The 16,906-nt window shown below is 48.6% G+C and overlaps 9 protein-coding genes across 9 annotated transcripts; 5 read left to right on the top strand and 4 right to left on the bottom strand.

The window, feature by feature from the left end:
• Nucleotides 1-989: 989 nt before the first annotated feature.
• BT62DRAFT_725662 (uncharacterized protein) lies at nt 990-1,598 on the bottom strand. Its single transcript, XM_043182027.1, has one exon. It carries the CDS (start codon nt 1,375-1,377, stop codon nt 1,048-1,050), a length of 330 nt encoding a protein of 109 aa, XP_043042256.1. The 5' UTR covers nt 1,378-1,598; the 3' UTR covers nt 990-1,047.
• Nucleotides 1,599-2,510: 912 nt separating this feature from the next.
• BT62DRAFT_1057146 (heme oxygenase-like protein) lies at nt 2,511-4,207 on the top strand (the record flags this gene model as incomplete). The annotated part of the gene is made up of 5 exons (XM_043178576.1): nt 2,511-2,609; nt 2,753-2,837; nt 3,018-3,053; nt 3,222-3,610; nt 3,664-4,207. The coding sequence occupies 5 exons, from the start codon at nt 2,511-2,513 to the stop codon at nt 3,943-3,945; spliced, it is 891 nt and encodes a 296-aa protein (XP_043042255.1). The 3' UTR covers nt 3,946-4,207.
• A 93-nt stretch (nt 4,208-4,300) lies between these two features.
• On the bottom strand, nt 4,301-5,215 carry BT62DRAFT_946399 (uncharacterized protein). The gene is made up of 2 exons (XM_043187980.1): nt 4,622-5,215; nt 4,301-4,569 (listed from the first exon to the last, which is right to left on the bottom strand). Exons 1-2 carry the CDS (start codon nt 5,171-5,173, stop codon nt 4,498-4,500), a joined length of 624 nt encoding a protein of 207 aa, XP_043042254.1. The 5' UTR covers nt 5,174-5,215; the 3' UTR covers nt 4,301-4,497.
• A 75-nt stretch (nt 5,216-5,290) lies between these two features.
• Nucleotides 5,291-6,237, top strand: BT62DRAFT_918297 (uncharacterized protein; the record flags this gene model as incomplete). Its single annotated transcript, XM_043184081.1, has 6 exons — nt 5,291-5,332; nt 5,389-5,535; nt 5,583-5,630; nt 5,710-5,812; nt 5,864-6,020; nt 6,072-6,237. The coding sequence occupies 6 exons, from the start codon at nt 5,291-5,293 to the stop codon at nt 6,235-6,237; spliced, it is 663 nt and encodes a 220-aa protein (XP_043042253.1).
• Nucleotides 6,238-6,447: 210 nt separating this feature from the next.
• BT62DRAFT_725597 (NAD(P)-binding protein) lies at nt 6,448-6,871 on the top strand. Its single transcript, XM_043182026.1, has one exon. The coding sequence runs from the start codon at nt 6,604-6,606 to the stop codon at nt 6,838-6,840; it is 237 nt and encodes a 78-aa protein (XP_043042252.1). The 5' UTR covers nt 6,448-6,603; the 3' UTR covers nt 6,841-6,871.
• Nucleotides 6,872-7,704: 833 nt separating this feature from the next.
• Nucleotides 7,705-9,170, top strand: BT62DRAFT_985949 (phosphopantothenate-cysteine ligase; the record flags this gene model as incomplete). Its single annotated transcript, XM_043189975.1, has 6 exons — nt 7,705-7,848; nt 7,902-7,936; nt 7,993-8,021; nt 8,074-8,462; nt 8,510-8,629; nt 8,678-9,170. The coding sequence occupies 6 exons, from the start codon at nt 7,705-7,707 to the stop codon at nt 8,960-8,962; spliced, it is 1,002 nt and encodes a 333-aa protein (XP_043042251.1). The 3' UTR covers nt 8,963-9,170.
• Nucleotides 8,941-11,935, bottom strand: BT62DRAFT_929843 (uncharacterized protein). Its single transcript, XM_043185813.1, has 2 exons — nt 11,016-11,935; nt 8,941-10,960 (listed from the first exon to the last, which is right to left on the bottom strand). Exons 1-2 carry the CDS (start codon nt 11,864-11,866, stop codon nt 9,145-9,147), a joined length of 2,667 nt encoding a protein of 888 aa, XP_043042250.1. The 5' UTR covers nt 11,867-11,935; the 3' UTR covers nt 8,941-9,144.
• Nucleotides 11,936-12,811: 876 nt separating this feature from the next.
• On the top strand, nt 12,812-13,499 carry BT62DRAFT_1003463 (uncharacterized protein; the record flags this gene model as incomplete). Its single annotated transcript, XM_043176944.1, has 3 exons — nt 12,812-12,961; nt 13,019-13,246; nt 13,314-13,499. 3 exons carry the CDS (start codon nt 12,812-12,814, stop codon nt 13,497-13,499), a joined length of 564 nt encoding a protein of 187 aa, XP_043042249.1.
• Nucleotides 13,500-13,610: 111 nt separating this feature from the next.
• Nucleotides 13,611-16,512, bottom strand: BT62DRAFT_1074289 (uncharacterized protein). The gene is made up of 15 exons (XM_043179001.1): nt 16,111-16,512; nt 16,044-16,052; nt 15,972-15,992; nt 15,734-15,921; nt 15,554-15,684; nt 15,292-15,498; nt 15,011-15,231; nt 14,773-14,959; nt 14,709-14,720; nt 14,507-14,649; nt 14,102-14,448; nt 14,031-14,045; nt 13,949-13,985; nt 13,819-13,896; nt 13,611-13,767 (listed from the first exon to the last, which is right to left on the bottom strand). Exons 1-15 carry the CDS (start codon nt 16,411-16,413, stop codon nt 13,687-13,689), a joined length of 1,980 nt encoding a protein of 659 aa, XP_043042248.1. The 5' UTR covers nt 16,414-16,512; the 3' UTR covers nt 13,611-13,686.
• Between the last annotated feature and the right edge of the window lie 394 nt (nt 16,513-16,906).

Raw genomic sequence — 16,906 nt, 5'->3', positions numbered from 1 at the left:
GGAGAAAGGAGGGAATACACTTCGTTTGCTAGAGAAAGTTGAGAGGATCTCACCTCCTTCTAAGGCAAAGGAGTTATGAAATACAAAAGAGCGCGTTCTAGACATCATTCGAACTAGTCTTCACAAATGAGATGCAGGTGCTTACCGATTGCCTATTAAACAAGTCCTGGCTCGTCCAGAGCAGGATGTATGATCAAGACTTAGTGTTGAGCAGTCATGAGCAAATGTTTGAACATTCAGTAGGGCTCTGAATATTGTCCAGACAACCTCAGGAGCAGATTTTATGTAACTCCAGTTATTTGTGGTAATTCGGTAATTATCGATAATATTGGTCATAGGCGTTCTGTCTAAATAGACTGTATCTACGTGGTCCAAATACAAGAAAATTGCCCAAGCTTCACAAAGTAATTTGAGCAAATTCGCTGTTTCCTGTTTCTACCGCCGTGTCATCTAAAGCATCTTCTTGGAATGGGATAAATGGGCCGAAGTACATCTAGAGCTCATTGGTAGTACGGTGAACAGTAGTCCCAAGCCTGCTTGATCAGACTGAACACTATCGCTCCTCCATTTCATCACCGAGGATCATTACCGACACCAGCGTAATATGCCCAGTTTCCCCAGTTACTCACCACATCATAGTCGACCGACATACTCTCATACCACTCCGCACTATGAAGGCATAAACTTCACTCTCTTCTCGACCCAGCCTATTCATGCAATGTCCTTCCAATTTGAGCGTCCGCGCACAGTATCGTCCATCCACGCAATGTCTTCATACGCTTCCGCAAAGAACGTCCATAAACCTTAATAAAAATGAGACCTTTTCGCTCAATGAAAGGAATTACTTTCTACCAGAAGGTCTTCGGATTGCCTTTGTGAAGCAACGATTCATGCCTCGTATATCACCCTTCGTCTCGGTACAGATGCCATAGCCTGAGAACCGCCGGACGCAATTCAGATACGTCGAACTTAATATCATATCCTCGAAAGGAATCGCTCTGATGCGTCATAAGAACGTGCCAGGAGCCATAGCACAAGCGACATCGCTCAGAAACATTGTCCAATTGGGGTGAGCAAATTTGCAGCAGACATGTTCGGGTGCCGGGTTGTAAGCGGCAATTTCCTAGTCCACAGGTAGGACACCAAGTTATGTCGTCCAAGCGTTATAGAGATTCGAGTCCGGATGATTTGTCCTTGAGACAGGACGAAGAGGAACCATCTGCCTCGTACGCTATACCTGCTTTCGAGGAAGATTTGGGTGATATTTGGAAAACATTTGTGAAAGCCGATGAAATTGGGCAGATTGGATAAGGTTGCGTATGGCTCTTGGGCAGCGTCCTTGTTTGTTTCGACCATGTCGACATGGCAGGTAATCATACGAGTGGAATTGGGGAGGTGAAGGCGGTAAATCAGAGAGCCATTGTTGTATATAAGAGGACTGAGATAGAGGAGATATCTCCCTGTTGGAACAAAGATGTCCCGGGAAGTAATATGCAAAAACGTCTTTCCATAGGCTGTTAATAAGGGGACATGTTGTTATGAATATAACTCTATGGACCACTGAGGATGTTCGGAGTACCAGAATTCTGACGTGAATCAGTTCGGGAGGGAGCCGGCTCGGCATGTTTCCGTATACTGTTGTTTGGCTGTTTAATGTTTATCATCCAATAGAGCAGGGACCATATCCTCAACGCGTTCCAACAGAGACCACAAGCAAAGAGAAAATGTTCATAATTCAGAGTAAACAACGAAATCTCTAGCCGACGGCCGGGAACAATATCGTCTTTTCCCATCCCCTCCACGACGAACTTTCCAACCTCGCAAAGGTAATTCGTAACGCATCCAAATCTCGCGCCTCGTGTTTTACCGACGCCGTGATATCTAAACTAATCTTCCTGAAATGGGCCAAACTGTGCAACTATGGACTCTATGGCATATCTCGATGCGCAGGTAATTCGTATGACTTCGAGTGGTGTAACATGCCAGTGTGCGCCAATCGTAGAGATAAGTGAGTTCCATGAGGTTAAATCAACGCCTGTAGAGTAGCATAGATGTAGATGTTGTAAGTCGGGCAGGACGGCTGAAGTGGAGGTTAAAATGCTGAAAAAGTCGTCCTCGGTGGACTGGAGTGCAATGTCAAGGCAGGAGAGCGACTGCATCATAGAGAGGGATTGTTGGAGAGACACTGGGCAGCACGGTTATGCCTGGGCCGACGGCGAGACTGTCAATATAGCAACGTGAACGGCGAACCAAGTCATTCAGGTTGATTGCATCGAGAGGACACTCAGAACGTGTGGTTCCAACGTGAGATCCCGGAGGGAGGGTAGATGTAAGTATCGAAGTAGGCGTGTAGAATCTACATATAGACGCCGGAGTTTGAGAAGGGATAGGAGACTAGGCAGGGAGATCGCGTCGACGTGTTGAACTATTGAAGAATCAAGGTGGCACTCTTCGAGGAACTGGTGTTTCTTTAAATGAAGATCTGTAGCACATCCTGCGAAATATGTGACATGTCTAGGCAACCTGAAGTCACCCAGGCCATGCACCTTATACAATGCCACCTTGTGAAGGCGAGCGGCAGTAGCGAAAATGGTCATATAGCTTTCTGGGTAAAATCGTCCTCGGATGAAACTCCGACACCATTGAGTACAGAAGCAATGATTACAAGGCAAGGAGATCCTCTTTAACAACAGTCATCTCCCCCAGGAAGTACAGTTCCGGACGTAATAAGATGTGCCTCCGTCGACGACAGCGTTGGAGAATCACTGCAAAGACCTGGATAGATATATCTGGATATGGCCTGGAACTTGAAGCGAACGCGGCGATGTCCAAAGGATGTGAGCTGGAGTGACTAAAATAGTTTCAAGCAACGCAGGAGCATTTTTGAAGCTGTCAGCATAAACGAAATGATGGTTAGACGGAACCAGAGGGAAGGGGAGGATAATGCGGTATCCCGCCAGAGTCCACAGACGTGACTGAAGATCCATGGCCCCTCAGCATTGAAAACGTTGCCGTAGTAATCCCAATCACATCTTCGGACTTGCTGGAACAAGGTGAGGAGGACATTATTTGTACGCATTTGATATGTCGGCGAGTGGAAGACTTCCAGGTAAACATGTCCAAACTGAAAGAGGCTCGACGCCCGGTCCGTATGTCCGGAGGCTCAGACATGCATCTCACTGACCACCTATTGACGCTGCAAACAACCGTTCCCTACGCAGACGCGCTCAGGCATCCATTCCTGACATCTGCTGCCTCGGGGAGCCTTCAGCATGAGCGACTCGGTTTCTGGCTCTCCCAGGACAGGCTGTACGCTGCCCATGCTTATCCTCGCTTCATCGGCTCGTTGATCTCGGCCATTCCCTACGATGCATCACACAAAATTGGATCCATTGAGGAGCGCCTAAACCAACGCATACTCGATATCCTGGTCTTCTCTCTTACTAATGTCGTGAGAGAGGTCACGTTCTTCGAGGAGACGGCGAAGGAGTGGGGCCTCCGAATTGAAGGATGGAAGGAACGAAAGGGCACGAGAGACTATACAGCCGAGATGGCTCGTGTTTCCAGCTCGTTGGAAGAGGGCTTGGTGTTCCTATGGGCAATGGAGAAGGTCGGTATATACTCACCCTTCCTGGTTCTGCTATACGAATTTGATCTGCTCAGGTGTATTTGGATTCTTGGGTCGCTGTCCATACACAACTCGTCAGCTCTCTTGATGCTACTCGTACGACACCCACATTGTCAGCATTATTATCTTTGTCGGCTAATTGGAGTAGCACCGAGTTCAGCTCTTTCGTTGATACTTTGGCCGGTATAGTCAATGATCTTGGAATCACGCCTGGGTCTGCATCTTGGAAGCGAGCTGAAGGCGTTTGGGATAGGGTGGTCGAGCTGGAAGCAGCATTTTGGCCGGAAGAGGGCGAAGAATCTAGCATGCTTTCATGAGGTAAAAAACACCGCCTTGAAAAGACCAGCAGGCAAAAGCATCCGTATTTATGACTAGCATCTTATAATGAATTGCTGATGATGAGCATTCGTTCAGGCAGCCGTTTCAGGGAGAAGAAACGCGCAGCATACAATTTCGATGAACGAATCCCTGTGTGTCGGGACTCGGAGATCGCAGGATGAGCTTGGGGCCTGCGAGAGAAGAAATTGAGCATTGATTACTGTCAGCGCCTTACGAATTATACCTGAAGAACAATGACGCCTGAAATGGAAGATTGTGTCAGGGCGCTACATCGTGAAAGAAAAAGTCTATGCAGCTCACCTCGCAAGTCAGTAGAGGAATTCCACATCCAAGAACGCGTCAAGGTCTGATAAGTGAGTGGTTGCGAAATATACTGCGCTGAATGTGGTACAATATTGAGAGTTAACGCGCTCAAACTTCGAGCCAAGGGACTGTGCACTCCTACGTATTGATGAGAGGCATGTTTCTTCCTTATATTTCTTTGTGCACTATATCATGTAGAAGGAATGAAATTGTAGACACAGATAGAACTAGAATGGTAGTTTGGCCTTCTTGTTGACTTGTGGTGTAGCCAGAGGATTTGGCCGCCTGTTCTTGTAATACTGCAAAAGTAACACATAAAGCAATGAAAAGAAGTAAGGATAAGCAACATACGCTCTTGTACCGCATGATGCGTTGGTCCATGTCCCTCAGCAAAATCTTCTTGTAGTTGAACCGGCGCCTCTTCACGCGCTCCCACTTGTGTCCCTTGAACATCCTCTTCTTTCCTGAATACAACCGCGTACCACTCTCCGCACCCTTGACCTGCTTCTCGTTGACCTTTCCAACCCATTCAACCTTGCTTAACCAACCCCCCCGTAAAGCTTTCTTCTTTTCGTCCAAATTCAGCCTCGGGCTCTTTGTTGGAGCTGCGAGAATCTCCGCCGCCCGCAATTTGGGACCTGGGGGAAGGAGGTGTAAAGTCTTGGTGACCTTGGCCTGTTTCACCAGCTCCGCCTGGCGTCGCAAGGAATACTTGGGTGGTGCCCATCTACCGCTCGTTGGGTTGAATCGCGGGAGAAACGGATTAGGGAGCAGGAGAGCCTTAGGATTCGCGTCGGGTTTTTCTGGAAGGGGACCATATCGTTTCAAGTGATGGCGGAGACCTTTTATCTCGTGCAGACGAAATCTTTTGACAGCACTGAGGCCCGCCGCCGCCGTCGACATCGAGGCCGGAAAGAGAGGTGCTTTGTTTGGCAACAGCTTCAGGTGATGAAAAGTCAGCGATACGAAGACTGATCCGGACTTTTTCTTCGTCGCCCTTCTTGACTCCTTACCATCACCATGTCCGCATTTCAAAACAGAAATACTCGGAAACCTTACACTGTTTGTCGTCCCTCTTTGCGAACGTCTCTGTCTTTCATTCAACTCTTTTTTTTCAGCGGCCAACCAATACCGATGGTCAGTGGTTGCACGACAAGGCCCCTGGTCTGCCCGGCGTCAAACGGGTGCCTGCCACTTTCGCCACACCCAATTCCAAGATCGTCGTATCAAACCTGCACTACGAGATTACGCCTAAAGACCTGGCCGTAAGTGAGTCTCATCTGAGACAAGGGCTTGAAAATGATTTTTGTAGTCAATTTTTGGCCAATTTGGCACGCTCGTGCGCGAGCCGTTACTCAGGGTACGAATATCCGACTAGCACCACGCTACCTGAAAAAGCCAACCAACGACCCGCGCCTTTCGGTTTTTTTGTTACAAAGTACGACCGCAGTGGACGCTCCACAGGGACCGCCTTTATTTCCTTCGAAACGCCAGAGGAAGCAACGATAGCCAAAAAGACATTTGATGGCAAAGATGCCAAAGGTACGTGTGCACTATGTTGGCTACCCCCTTCTGATTAGACTTCCCATTAAGGCCAAGCCATGTCGATAACCTTCGACACGCTACCGCCCCGGAACCCAAGACGTGCAACAAGCGCACCAACAACGTCGACTCTTCTTAGCAGGATCCAGAAGCCTCCCCTTTTGGACCGCCTCGGTGTGGACGAACCCAACCCCAAGGAATCTGGCTCGTGTGTTTCTTTTTACTGCCGTCTTTTTCGTATCTCTGACTTTGATCTTAGTGGTCCTGTTCGGTCGAAACGTGCTCGCAAAGCTGCAGCAAAAGGTCCCAAAAAGCCCAAGACTACTGAGGATTTGGACAAGGAGCTTGATGCGTTCATGGGCGACGCAGAGCCGGCGGCGGCACCGGCAAAGGAAACACCTGCTCAGGATGTAGAGATGGCATAGACGCTATGTTCCCTTTTAATCTCTCTGTTATATATGTAAAAGTCGTCTAGTTTTGAGTTCTTGTGGCAATAGTATAGCCTTGTTTTCTGCTTTATCGTACGGTGCTGACTGCGCTGTCTCGTAGATGCCGTAAATTCCTCAAGAACGGCTGACAGTGGTCTACGTTTATTTTGGATCTTTTCTTTGAATTATGTCGTCACCAGACGGGCCTGGCATCTGAGAGGTTGCACGCTATTCAGTGATGCAGTCTTCCATTCATCGATAAACTCCTTATCGGACATATAAAGACTACGAGCACCTCATGGGATTTAGGCCGTCGTCTATATATCTCTTCCTTGCAAGGAAGGCAACGTACAACATACCACCATGGCAGAACGCTCCGTTGCATTAGTGACAGGCTCCGCTCGCGGAATGGGTCGAGCCGTTGCGCTTCGGCTCGCAAGCGATGGCTTCAAAGTTGCTTTGAACGATATCGCTTCCCAGAAAGAGGCGCTGGAGACTCTTCGCAGCGAAATTGAGGAGTTGGGGAACAAAGCGTTCATCTACATAGCTGACGCTTCGAAGGAGGACGAAGTGAAGGCTATGGTTGATGAGACCGTGTAAGTGTTAGGCAGGCTGGTCGTTGTAAGCAACCTCTTCAATCTTCTTTCTTTCATTCGATTTGATGGATTTTTCCAGATGATAGCTAATGCAGGTATATGTCTTAGCTTCTCTGGTCTTATGGATAGTGAGTTATCGAATGCCTATTTACGTTTTGGGCATTTCGAATTCTGATATCAGCTACGGCGGAGCAATAGGATCATATTTTTGGTGTAAATGAGCGGGGGAGTATTCCTTTGCTATAAACATGCCGCAAACAGATGGTTAAACAAGGCTGGGGAGGGCGGATCATCGGCGCAAGTTCTGTCGCAGGGATGAGAGGTAAGAATGACTCGTTTGAACTCTCTTGCTTCCTCGTCCGACCACTTCCTGGCTCATGCGGGTGTATGTCATTATAGCGCATTAAAGTTCGCCATTCGCGGGTTGACATAGAGCGCTGGTACATCTAACTGTTATGATGACTGAATCTCAATAACGTTAGACATCAATGTTTTAACACTGGAACTGGGATGCGCCGCCAGAGTCGCACTTCATTACTGGACAGACGGTACGTGTCGCTCAATTCATGTGTACGTTTTCTGTCTCAAGACACTGCGTTTCTAGATCACCGTTGATGGCGGATCATTCTTCAGTTGACTGTATTTATTCACCCGGTCATAATATGTATTTTGATAGTATTGATTTGGTTACATGACGTCCAATTACCTGCAACCTTTTACCTGTAGTCTAACGAGAATGCTTTGTATCCACGAAGAAATTCCTGTTAAATGAGTACGTTGGACGCGAGGTTCGAAACTGCGACCATGTCACATGGCACGATGACACAGAGTCCAGGGTCCATGATGATGTACCGTAGCCCTACTGACGATGCACAGCGAATCTACGAGCTTCTCTGCAGAGTCGTACTTCGCTACGCAGGGTCCACCACCCAATCTCGAACACGAAGTTAGTGCCGTTCGCACCTTTGTCGCCCAGCAAATCCAGCAGAATCGAAATGTAGTCTTGGTTACGGTGAGGACCTTCGATTTTCCGTTTCGGTGCTTTGCTCAGTACCACAAGCATAGAGTGGAGGGACCACTGTTCCTTTGGAGCTCAATGTGTGAGAGCGTTCCGTTGCGCAGCGGTGGGAGACGCTTACGATTCGACGTATAACAGTGTTCGCTTTCTGGACAATTTCAGTGCCGGTATGTGGTGGTCTTCTGAGTGCTCTACTGGACTTTTCTGAAGAAACCACAGGTACCAGAGGCGCCACATCTGCCGAGTATTTCCTTAAAGCTGGATATGCCGTCATTTTCATGCATCGCCAGTTCAGTCTGCAGCCATTCAGCCGACATTATTCCCATTCTACCAATCCTTTTCTCGACTTCCTCGAAATAGATCAGGTGGACAGCAGCGACCCTCAGATTAGTGTGACCGCAGATAAAAGAGCCCATTTGCTTGAGGTCTTGACGGCATACAAGTCCGTGCATGCATCCGGAACGTTACTTACCTTGACGTTCATCACTGTCAATGACTATCTCTGGCTTCTTCGCGCTGTTTCTCAGGAGCTCTCTGTCATGCGGAGAAGGGCGATGTATTACTTGGCCGCTGCTGTCAGCGACTTCTTCCTTCCAAGACAGAAGATGGTGCGTAATGGCTTTTTGGTCCTTGAACTTGCGTTAAAATCTTCTAGTCAGAGCACAAAATCCAATCTGGCAAGGGAAGTCTACACATTGAGATGGACCAAGTGCCAAAGATCCTCAAGTCAATGGTAGACGAATGGACTCATGACGGTTTCATTGTCTCGTTCAAGGTAATGAAGTATTTTGCCGAGTACCCCTCTCTCATCACCTTTCCAAAGCTCGAAACAGATCCTCTTTTGCTGATACCAAAAGCACATGCAGCTCTAGAACGATATGGTCACCAAGTGGTCATCGGGAATGACCTTCATCGGCGTAAATTCGAGGTGGTTTTCGTCTCTCGTAATCCTCAGCTCAATGGCGACGCTTCCACTGGCTCAGCCCCTTCTACATTCGTAGATCACTGGCTCCGTATTGACTTGATCCGTGATCCTTCCAAAGAGATAGAAGAGGACATCATCTCAGAATTAGTCAGACGGCATGAAGAATGGGTGAAGCAGAAATAAGTGATGTAATGTACATAACCAGGTCGAAGACGGACACATGGATGGAGGGTATCTTTATGAGGTTCTAGACTAAGCATGATTCCAAAGAAAGAAAAGTGTAGTCGTTAAATAACTAGGTAGCTCTAGAGAACGCGCAAGGAAGTGGTAGGTGAAGTCCAAAGCAGCCTTTGTGTATAATAATACTACCTCAATCCACCGACACGCGCCCAGAACATGTCCTCTTTTATCCGTATCAACTCTTTCCAAGTCCTCTCTTCCCAAGTCGTATCACCTATGTACACCTCTTTAGTTTCATCCTCTGGTTCCTCCTTCCCATCATCGGATTCAGATACAGACTGGACCGGTGTTTCGAACCGTTCTTGTTCGTCATCATAGCCAGCCGACACGTTTCGATCTTCGAGCTCTACCTTTCCATATACATGCGAAGGCGTAGGTGAAGAGGGTGTGTCGCTTTCAATGCTTTCCGAGCTAGACGGCCTTGCCTGTTCAGCCCCTTCCGAAATGAGAGTAGTAGGGGGGCTCTCTTCCACCTCAACTGCGCTAGAGAGTTCTGGTTCAGATCCCGACGTTTCATAGGGTTCAGTCACGGTCTCTGAGGCAGATACAGGTTCAGTTGTTGGCACCTCAGAAGGAACAGAAGGCCGCTCTTCTGCTGTGGACTCTTCAACCTCTTTCTCTACGTTCTCGCCTTCTTTCCCTACTTCGGTCTCTGCTTTCTCGTCCCTCTTAGCGTCGGACTCCTCGTTCTCTCGATCGTTGTCCTGCGCTTTCTTCTCCTTCTCCTTCTCCTTCTCCTCTGATTTCTCCTTTGCTGCTCCTTCAGACTTTGGTGTACCTGGCCTCGATCCGGGCAAGGGACGCGCCCCACGCGCAGCAGCTCTTCGAGGGAGCGGAGGAGGTGCTGCAGGGGAAGCCGGGGTAGCGGGGGTAGCGGGTCTAGACTCGGGAAGAGGTACGCGGGTCGGCGTTTGGGGGCGCTCCAATGTAGGCGGCTCCACTTCCTTTGCTGCCGTTGGCGGGGGCGGTGGAACAGGACGTCGGTCGTTTCGTCTAGGCAATGGCGGCGGGACAGGAGCTGGAGCGACTACTGGCGGGCTTTTGGGACCAGCGGATAAGGACGGGTGCACAGGTGGCGGTGCGAACTTCTTGCCTCGCAGTTTTTCATTCTGTGCCATGGCCTTTGCTTGGTCCCGCTCCCACGTAAGGTCAAATTTCTTTTCCTTTTCCTTCTCCTGTTGGAGTTTCTTCTTTTCTTTGTCGTCGCTGCTCCAGCTCACCGCCCTCTCGCCAAGAGCGCTAGCCATACCCCAAAGTCCCCTGCGTCGTGGTGGAACCGGGGGCTTGTCGCCGTTCGACGCAGTTGGTATCGGTGGGGGAGGTAATGCCGGGACTTCCTCTTCCCATACTCTTTCCACAATGCCTGTGCGAACGAATGCCCATAAAGTGCATGTCTGTCGCAACCGCATGAGACACCAGCCGCTGGTGCAAAGAGCGTATGCAGTTGTTGATTGGGTACCACCATTGGAGTGATGGTTGATGGCAGAGCCACTTGCCTGCGATTGTGAAGATGTCGATATGAAAGAAGCTGTAGGGATGGAGAGGTTAGGAAGAGCCGATGATGGAGACGTTGATGATGAGACTCTGAATATGTGAACTTGAGCAGGTTTCGCAGTTTTGGGAGAAGGTGGGACGGAATTTGAACCATTCGAACCATTCAAAGTGTAAGACAGCGGTTTCTTAAACAGGGAAGACGGCCAGGAGCCAGAGCCAGATGGTCGCGACTCGGAATTGGGGAAGACAGACTCTCCACATAATGCACAGACAATATTGTTACTGCTAAGACCAGAGATAGAAGGTGCATTTAAGAACGCATCTTGCAATAAATAACTAGATGAGATGGGTTCAATTGTAAGCTGCCCATTATAGATGGCAGCAAGAACTGAGCGGCGCGATAGCCAGTTTAACGAAGGTGCGAGATCAAGGCGGACAGCAGGTTCTCTGGCGCAGCGTAAGCATTAATGAGCATGGAATAAACTGACGGAAAATCACTGACGAGTCTTCCGACAAGAGGCGAGCAATGAATGGAAGCGGAAGAAGAGTGGACATTGTTGGCGGTGTCGGGGTGGAGATATGAAGAGTGCGCAGGTGAGCCACGAACAAGAGGAACTCCTGGTACGGGAGGTGAGAGCAGATAAGGCGCAGCGGGCGCCACAGGGAGCCATCTTCACGTCGCTCTGCCCATTTCCCTTTACCCATCGAGACCCGTATTTCCAGCGCACGTTTGTCGGCCTCTTCCTTGTCGGCCTGGAGCGCCTGCATTTGCTGCTGCATGACTGCGACGGCCTCCTCAGCACCTTTCAACGCAATCTCAGCTTCCTCGACCTTCTGCTCACTGAGCGCCTTGGAATATCGCGCCTCGGCAACCATCGTATTGGCCTGATCGAAGAGGCTCGCACTGAGATCATCCAATTCCTTCTCAATTGTTGCCCGCGCTGTCTCAGCTTGGCCACGCTGTGCTGCCTCCTCCGTCGCCTTCTCCATCAAACGATTTAGCTCGGCAGTAACATTGCTCTTTTCCACCAGCAGACCCGTATTCAGAGCGGAGAGATGTTGAGTCCTTTCAAATTCGAGCTCTGATAGTTTCAGCGTCGACGACCGCAAATTGGTGGAGGTAACGTGGAGGTCATCCTCAAGATCTGATACTCTGTCGTATGATTTTACGAGCTTGGTGTTTAGCTCTGTTACTTGGGAGTACAGATCCTGTATTTGGGTACGTAGAGACTGAATGACCATCTCTTGAGCATCAGACTCGGAGCCATATCGCGGTCGTCTGCCAGTGGGCCTATCGGTATGGGTAGAGGTCGTCCCGCTTGTCGTCCATTCGTCATGGCTGTCTGGTGCCATGTTGGGTGCTACCAGGCAAGGTGAGAGTGATGTGGTCAGTGGCAATTCGTCGTCGGCGCGTTCGGCGCGTGTCGGAAGAGCTAGACAAATACTGTCAAATTTTGCCCCACACTCAGGGGTCTCGACTTATCTGCTACACGACCATATAACCACAATCTGAACCGCTTGCCATCAATTCCGTTATGGATACCCCAGGCTTCAATGTATATCGATGGAAAGGATGATCCTTCCTTTACTATTACCGTTTTGATGCCTATACAGAGGTTCTCGGTCTCGATATCCTTGCGACATTCCCTGAAGATTGCGAGGAATTCGACAAGTGGCTGGCTGTTCTTCGTGCGGAATACGATGAAAAAATCGCTAACCTGTCTAAAAAGCATGATATACGGGCGCCCTATCCTCCAGACCTTAACACTGGTCGGTGAACTCCCGAATCTTACCGTTGCTTTTGAAGCCCCGTTGAATAATCTTATTTTCATGTCGACTCTCAGACTTTGTTTCGTTTGGACCACACGCCTTCTAGAGAAGAATTCTGCTCCTACATCGGTGCATCAGTTTTGATCATTATGGACATAGATCATTCCGAAAAGACACACCCACCGAGTACCAATATGAACAACAGATCACTCCATCCCGAGCGTCGATGACAGTACTATGCAGTCGTACATAGACATCGGCACCATCATTGAAGACGACGTAGTTCCAACGGGCGAATTCGCCCCATTGTTTCACTCGGTAGAAGATACCCGTTGTCGTATAGTGGAGACCTTCATAGGTCTTCTCTTTCAGAAATCGATACCAGACCATAGCTTTTGGGACTATCGCAAAGCATCGACAAGGACCATTACCATATTACATTCACATTTGCATGGATGGTGCTCTTCCTACCGGTTTACTCATGTAACTTACTAGCCCAATCATCCTGTCTCTTGTTGACGATCGGGGATGCCGATGATTTGCCAGTCCGATAGCCGAGAGAATCTCTGCATCTATGTTGCCACACATCTGGAAGACGAACGTTCTCTGAAATCGTCCGTGGTCGATGTCACCGACCACATGCGCACTTCCTCCAAGAAAAGTTCTGTCGTTTTTGGAGTCATTTCCTCTATTTATGTGTCATTGTCAGGCTGGACACGAAGAATGGAGAGGTAGTTCATACCAACCCCGTGGATTTCCTTCCATCGTGGTATGCTTCCGCATCAAGCACCCCAGGTATCGATGTTTTCGCGTCTGTGCAATTATCTCGACGATCTCGTCGACTATTACCCATGCTGGCTTTCCCTGGATCAGGACCAGCTCCCGCATGAGCTTCTGTCCCACACCGCCTCATACATCACGGATCTCGAGAGCCTGATCGCCTATGCAGGTCTGTCCATTCAGGTCTGTCCATTGAGACGAGAGCAGCATACAGGGACATACTGATGCTGCCCTGGATTAAAACACGCAGCTAATATCCGTCCTTGATGATCCCAAGCATGACGACGACAGTGACCATGAAAGAATATGTTCCGGTCACGGGAAAGAAAGCCGGTATTCTGCGAGCTCCCGTGTCATGGAAAACGGAGAGGATACCGTCTTGCGACTTGATGAGGAACACGCTAAATGCCACGATTTGGTTAGCGGCTTATGTTGATCTTATTTTCTTTCCCTTCACTCAAGGCTATATTAACTATGAAGGGTATCGTTTTGTCTGACTAGTGCCACTGGTTTTATCATGAAAATGCACATATATCATGTCGTTGGTCTTCAAAATTATATAGTAACGTGTTTGTACATAAATAGTCGATTAAAGAATCCAGGACGATTTCTATGCCACAGAATCATCTGATAGCCTTGCGTTTTCCAGATATATCCGCCATTATACCTCGTAATATCTCCCATAAAGCATATCGAGATTCCCACTATGTAAACGGTTAGTTGTAAACGAGAGAGTAAACGCGATGAGGACGCACAACAGGGTAGATAATGACGATGAAAGAAGCTACGAATGTCCACAAGAACGCAAGGACAATCCACCAGATGAAGCCAGCCTGTCAGAGTGTAAGAGAACGAAATCAGCCGAAGGTACTGAGATTCAAGTACCTTGGACCATATTTGCGGGATGACCATCATGCATAGACTACGAAACCTTTGTGAATATTAAGGTGAATTTCCGGATACTTACACGAAAACACAGAGCCTGAGAGGAAAAACCAGTTAGCCCGGCACGGCCTATATCAGCGGTGATGGACTTACACCACAAATAGACTGATGGTGAGTCGTACCGAAAAAATGGAGTCTTTATACAAATCATCATCCGAAGCATCGTTATGGACATGCACACCCTTCTCCATGTCGACCTCGCTGACATTGGTGTCGATCCTCTTCTCGTCCCCAGAGTCTATCTCGGCAGCATCAACGTGTCCTTCAGCGTCAGCGTCTTCCGGTTGAAAAGTGTTCATCCTTCGGGTAATCTCAAGGTCAAAGTCTTCGGGCCACCTATAGGAAACGATGCCTGAAATAATCGTCGCCAGGAAGAAAGATCCTGCGTTTCCAGCTAGCTGCTCGTACGTTCCTCCGGTTGTCGTAACATCGATGACGCCCTGTAAGTTGATGTTTACATAGGAAAATCGACATGGAAAATAAGTAGATAAAACGTACCCCATAACCTGCAGCAGTGGCCAACCACGCAGCAATACCACACGCGAAACCGATCCACAAACCGGCAAGGCAACCCCATTTGTTGGCGTGTCGGGAACGCAGGCAAAGGCCGACAGGTACAACACCAGAAGATGCAAAAGTTCCTGTACATTAAATGATGTCAGTCATGGATTCTCAGCTAACCGCCACAACGAATACAGACCCGTGAATCCGTCTGAGATGTAAAATAATGAGTAAGTACACGTAATAAGATCTAAAATGCTCACAAAGCCATGAAAGGGAGACGCCAATTTCGTAGAAAATGACCCCCAGTACACCCATAAAAATGCCGAAACCGACGACACCGACATGAGACACCCAGAGAATCTGCTTATCAGTGGCGTGAGGGTTGATGTAACGCTTGTAGATGTCGTAAGTAATAATTGACGACACCGCGACAAGTTCAGCAGACGCCTTTCAAAGAAGGTCAGCTATGTCCTGCAATCAAAGACACCAGTCACATACTGCTGAGGTTACAGCCAAAAAGAGAACAATTAATAGCAAGGGGGCGCCAGATCTCCCTAGCAATGCTGTAGCAGCAGCTGGTGCTGCCAAAGTCGATTGTGCTGCACTTAATGGAGCGTACGGGGACGTGGAGTCGGCAGAGAGGGCTACAATGGCGAGACCTGCTGCAGTGGCGAATGCGTAGGGGACAGGAAGAAAAGAAAAGCCTCCCAAGATATAACCTTCGACGGAAGTGCTAGCCTTGCTAGCAACAGCTCGTTGCCTATCCTATGATGAATAACATTCCTCAAAAAAGCAAGAAATCCTAGAGAAAGTTGTGTAGGAGCCAGCAGCATTGCCCGTGATGGGATAATTTGTTGCAGCAACTTGAAGAAGATCGTACACCTTCGAAGGTGAACCTAAGTACTCGTTGATAGCAAAAGCTGAAAAGCCGAAAGCCAGGATGATGGCGAAGATAAGAGTGGTGTGCAGGTAGTCGGAGAAAAAAGCTATAGAAAACGTCGTGAGTATGTATAATCGAGGAAGGCTCATCATAATCCCTACTGGAGCGAAGACCACCGATTAACGTATACACCACAACACCTACGGGAATAAGGAAACATGCAGCGATTGTGTTCATGCCCGTGCGTGTGTTCACAGTATCGCTTCCAACAGTAGTCAGCTGTGCCGTCAGACTTATGACAAGTGAGGATCTTGTTTTTCAGTGCAAAATTAAGAGCATACATGATGTCTAGGACGTGGTCAGCATTTGTTTTGACAACGTGGAGAAATGAACGCTTACTGGTTCCTAATCCGAAGAACATAAAGCTGAAATGTGCGAACGTCCCCCATCGTACGGCAATGATTTCGAGAAAGGTGTGAGCTCCAGGCGCGTTTCTTTTCAGCTGGATAGCATTCTGAGCAAATGCCATCTACGCAATATTGATTAGTAGACAGAAATAAAACGGAAAGAGAAACGGACAATTTGTGTTGCCGAACCAGCCTAAAAGCGATTTAGAGAATAAACAACCCTACTTCGATGTTGTGCTCTTACCGCATACCACTAGAAGAATGAGGTTGTTAGTATATGGAGCTGAAACATGCCAGCAACTTCCGCACACCCAAGGGCCTGATAATCCATAAACGAGGCAAACCGTAGCCGATTGCAGGAGCGTAGCGGCCCATGTTGCCGCAGAAACAATCCCGGAAGCGATAAGACCTGGTTTCAACGAACGGCTTGCCGAAGTGAACTTTTCCGACGAACCACCAGCGTGATGCTCAGTATACCGATCGGTCAATTTGGTGATGAACAACATCAGGCCTGCAAAGCCCATGCCCATATCTAAGACGATCGCATACCCCACGCCAGAGGAGAGAATAGGCGCGGACGCGTCAATCTGCGTCAGGATAGTTGCAGTACTCATGGAGGTGGAGAAGGGCAGAGAATATCGCCATCTCGTAAGTCACGGTGCTTTTGTGCAACTCGGAAACAAGGACGACGCGACATCGGCGGCTGCTCAAACACCAACGCGTCGTTCTATTGGCCGATGTGTACTTATCAGCATATCAGAGTACCCCGCCGGCCGCGGCCGTCACTTCCGAGGGCAGCGACATTTTAGAGACCATCCCGCCGTTTTCCCTCCATGTGCTCAAGTGATTATTATTATTGTCGGATAAGAAGTCTTTGAATAATATTATGTTGATAGCGATAATGAAACGCCTATTAAGCGAATAGCAGAGAAAATATGAGCCAAATCATGCATCGTGTAGCACATTCCACACCAGTTACTCCATGCCAGGACAAGTCACAGATTTGGAGAGCATATCATGGATATCTGGAATGAAAAGTCCTAGTAATGCTAGCGGTTCGCTGAGGCCAGGGGGCTAATTACTTATTTAGGCCAGAGGCCGCTGTTG

The sequence above is a fragment of the Guyanagaster necrorhizus genome (assembly GCF_019112545.1).
Source record: "Guyanagaster necrorhizus MCA 3950 unplaced genomic scaffold BT62scaffold_7, whole genome shotgun sequence".
Taxonomy (NCBI): domain Eukaryota; kingdom Fungi; phylum Basidiomycota; class Agaricomycetes; order Agaricales; family Physalacriaceae; genus Guyanagaster; species Guyanagaster necrorhizus.
The sequence above is the reverse complement of the archived record's forward strand: the minus strand, read 5'-3'. Positions and strand labels throughout refer to the sequence as shown.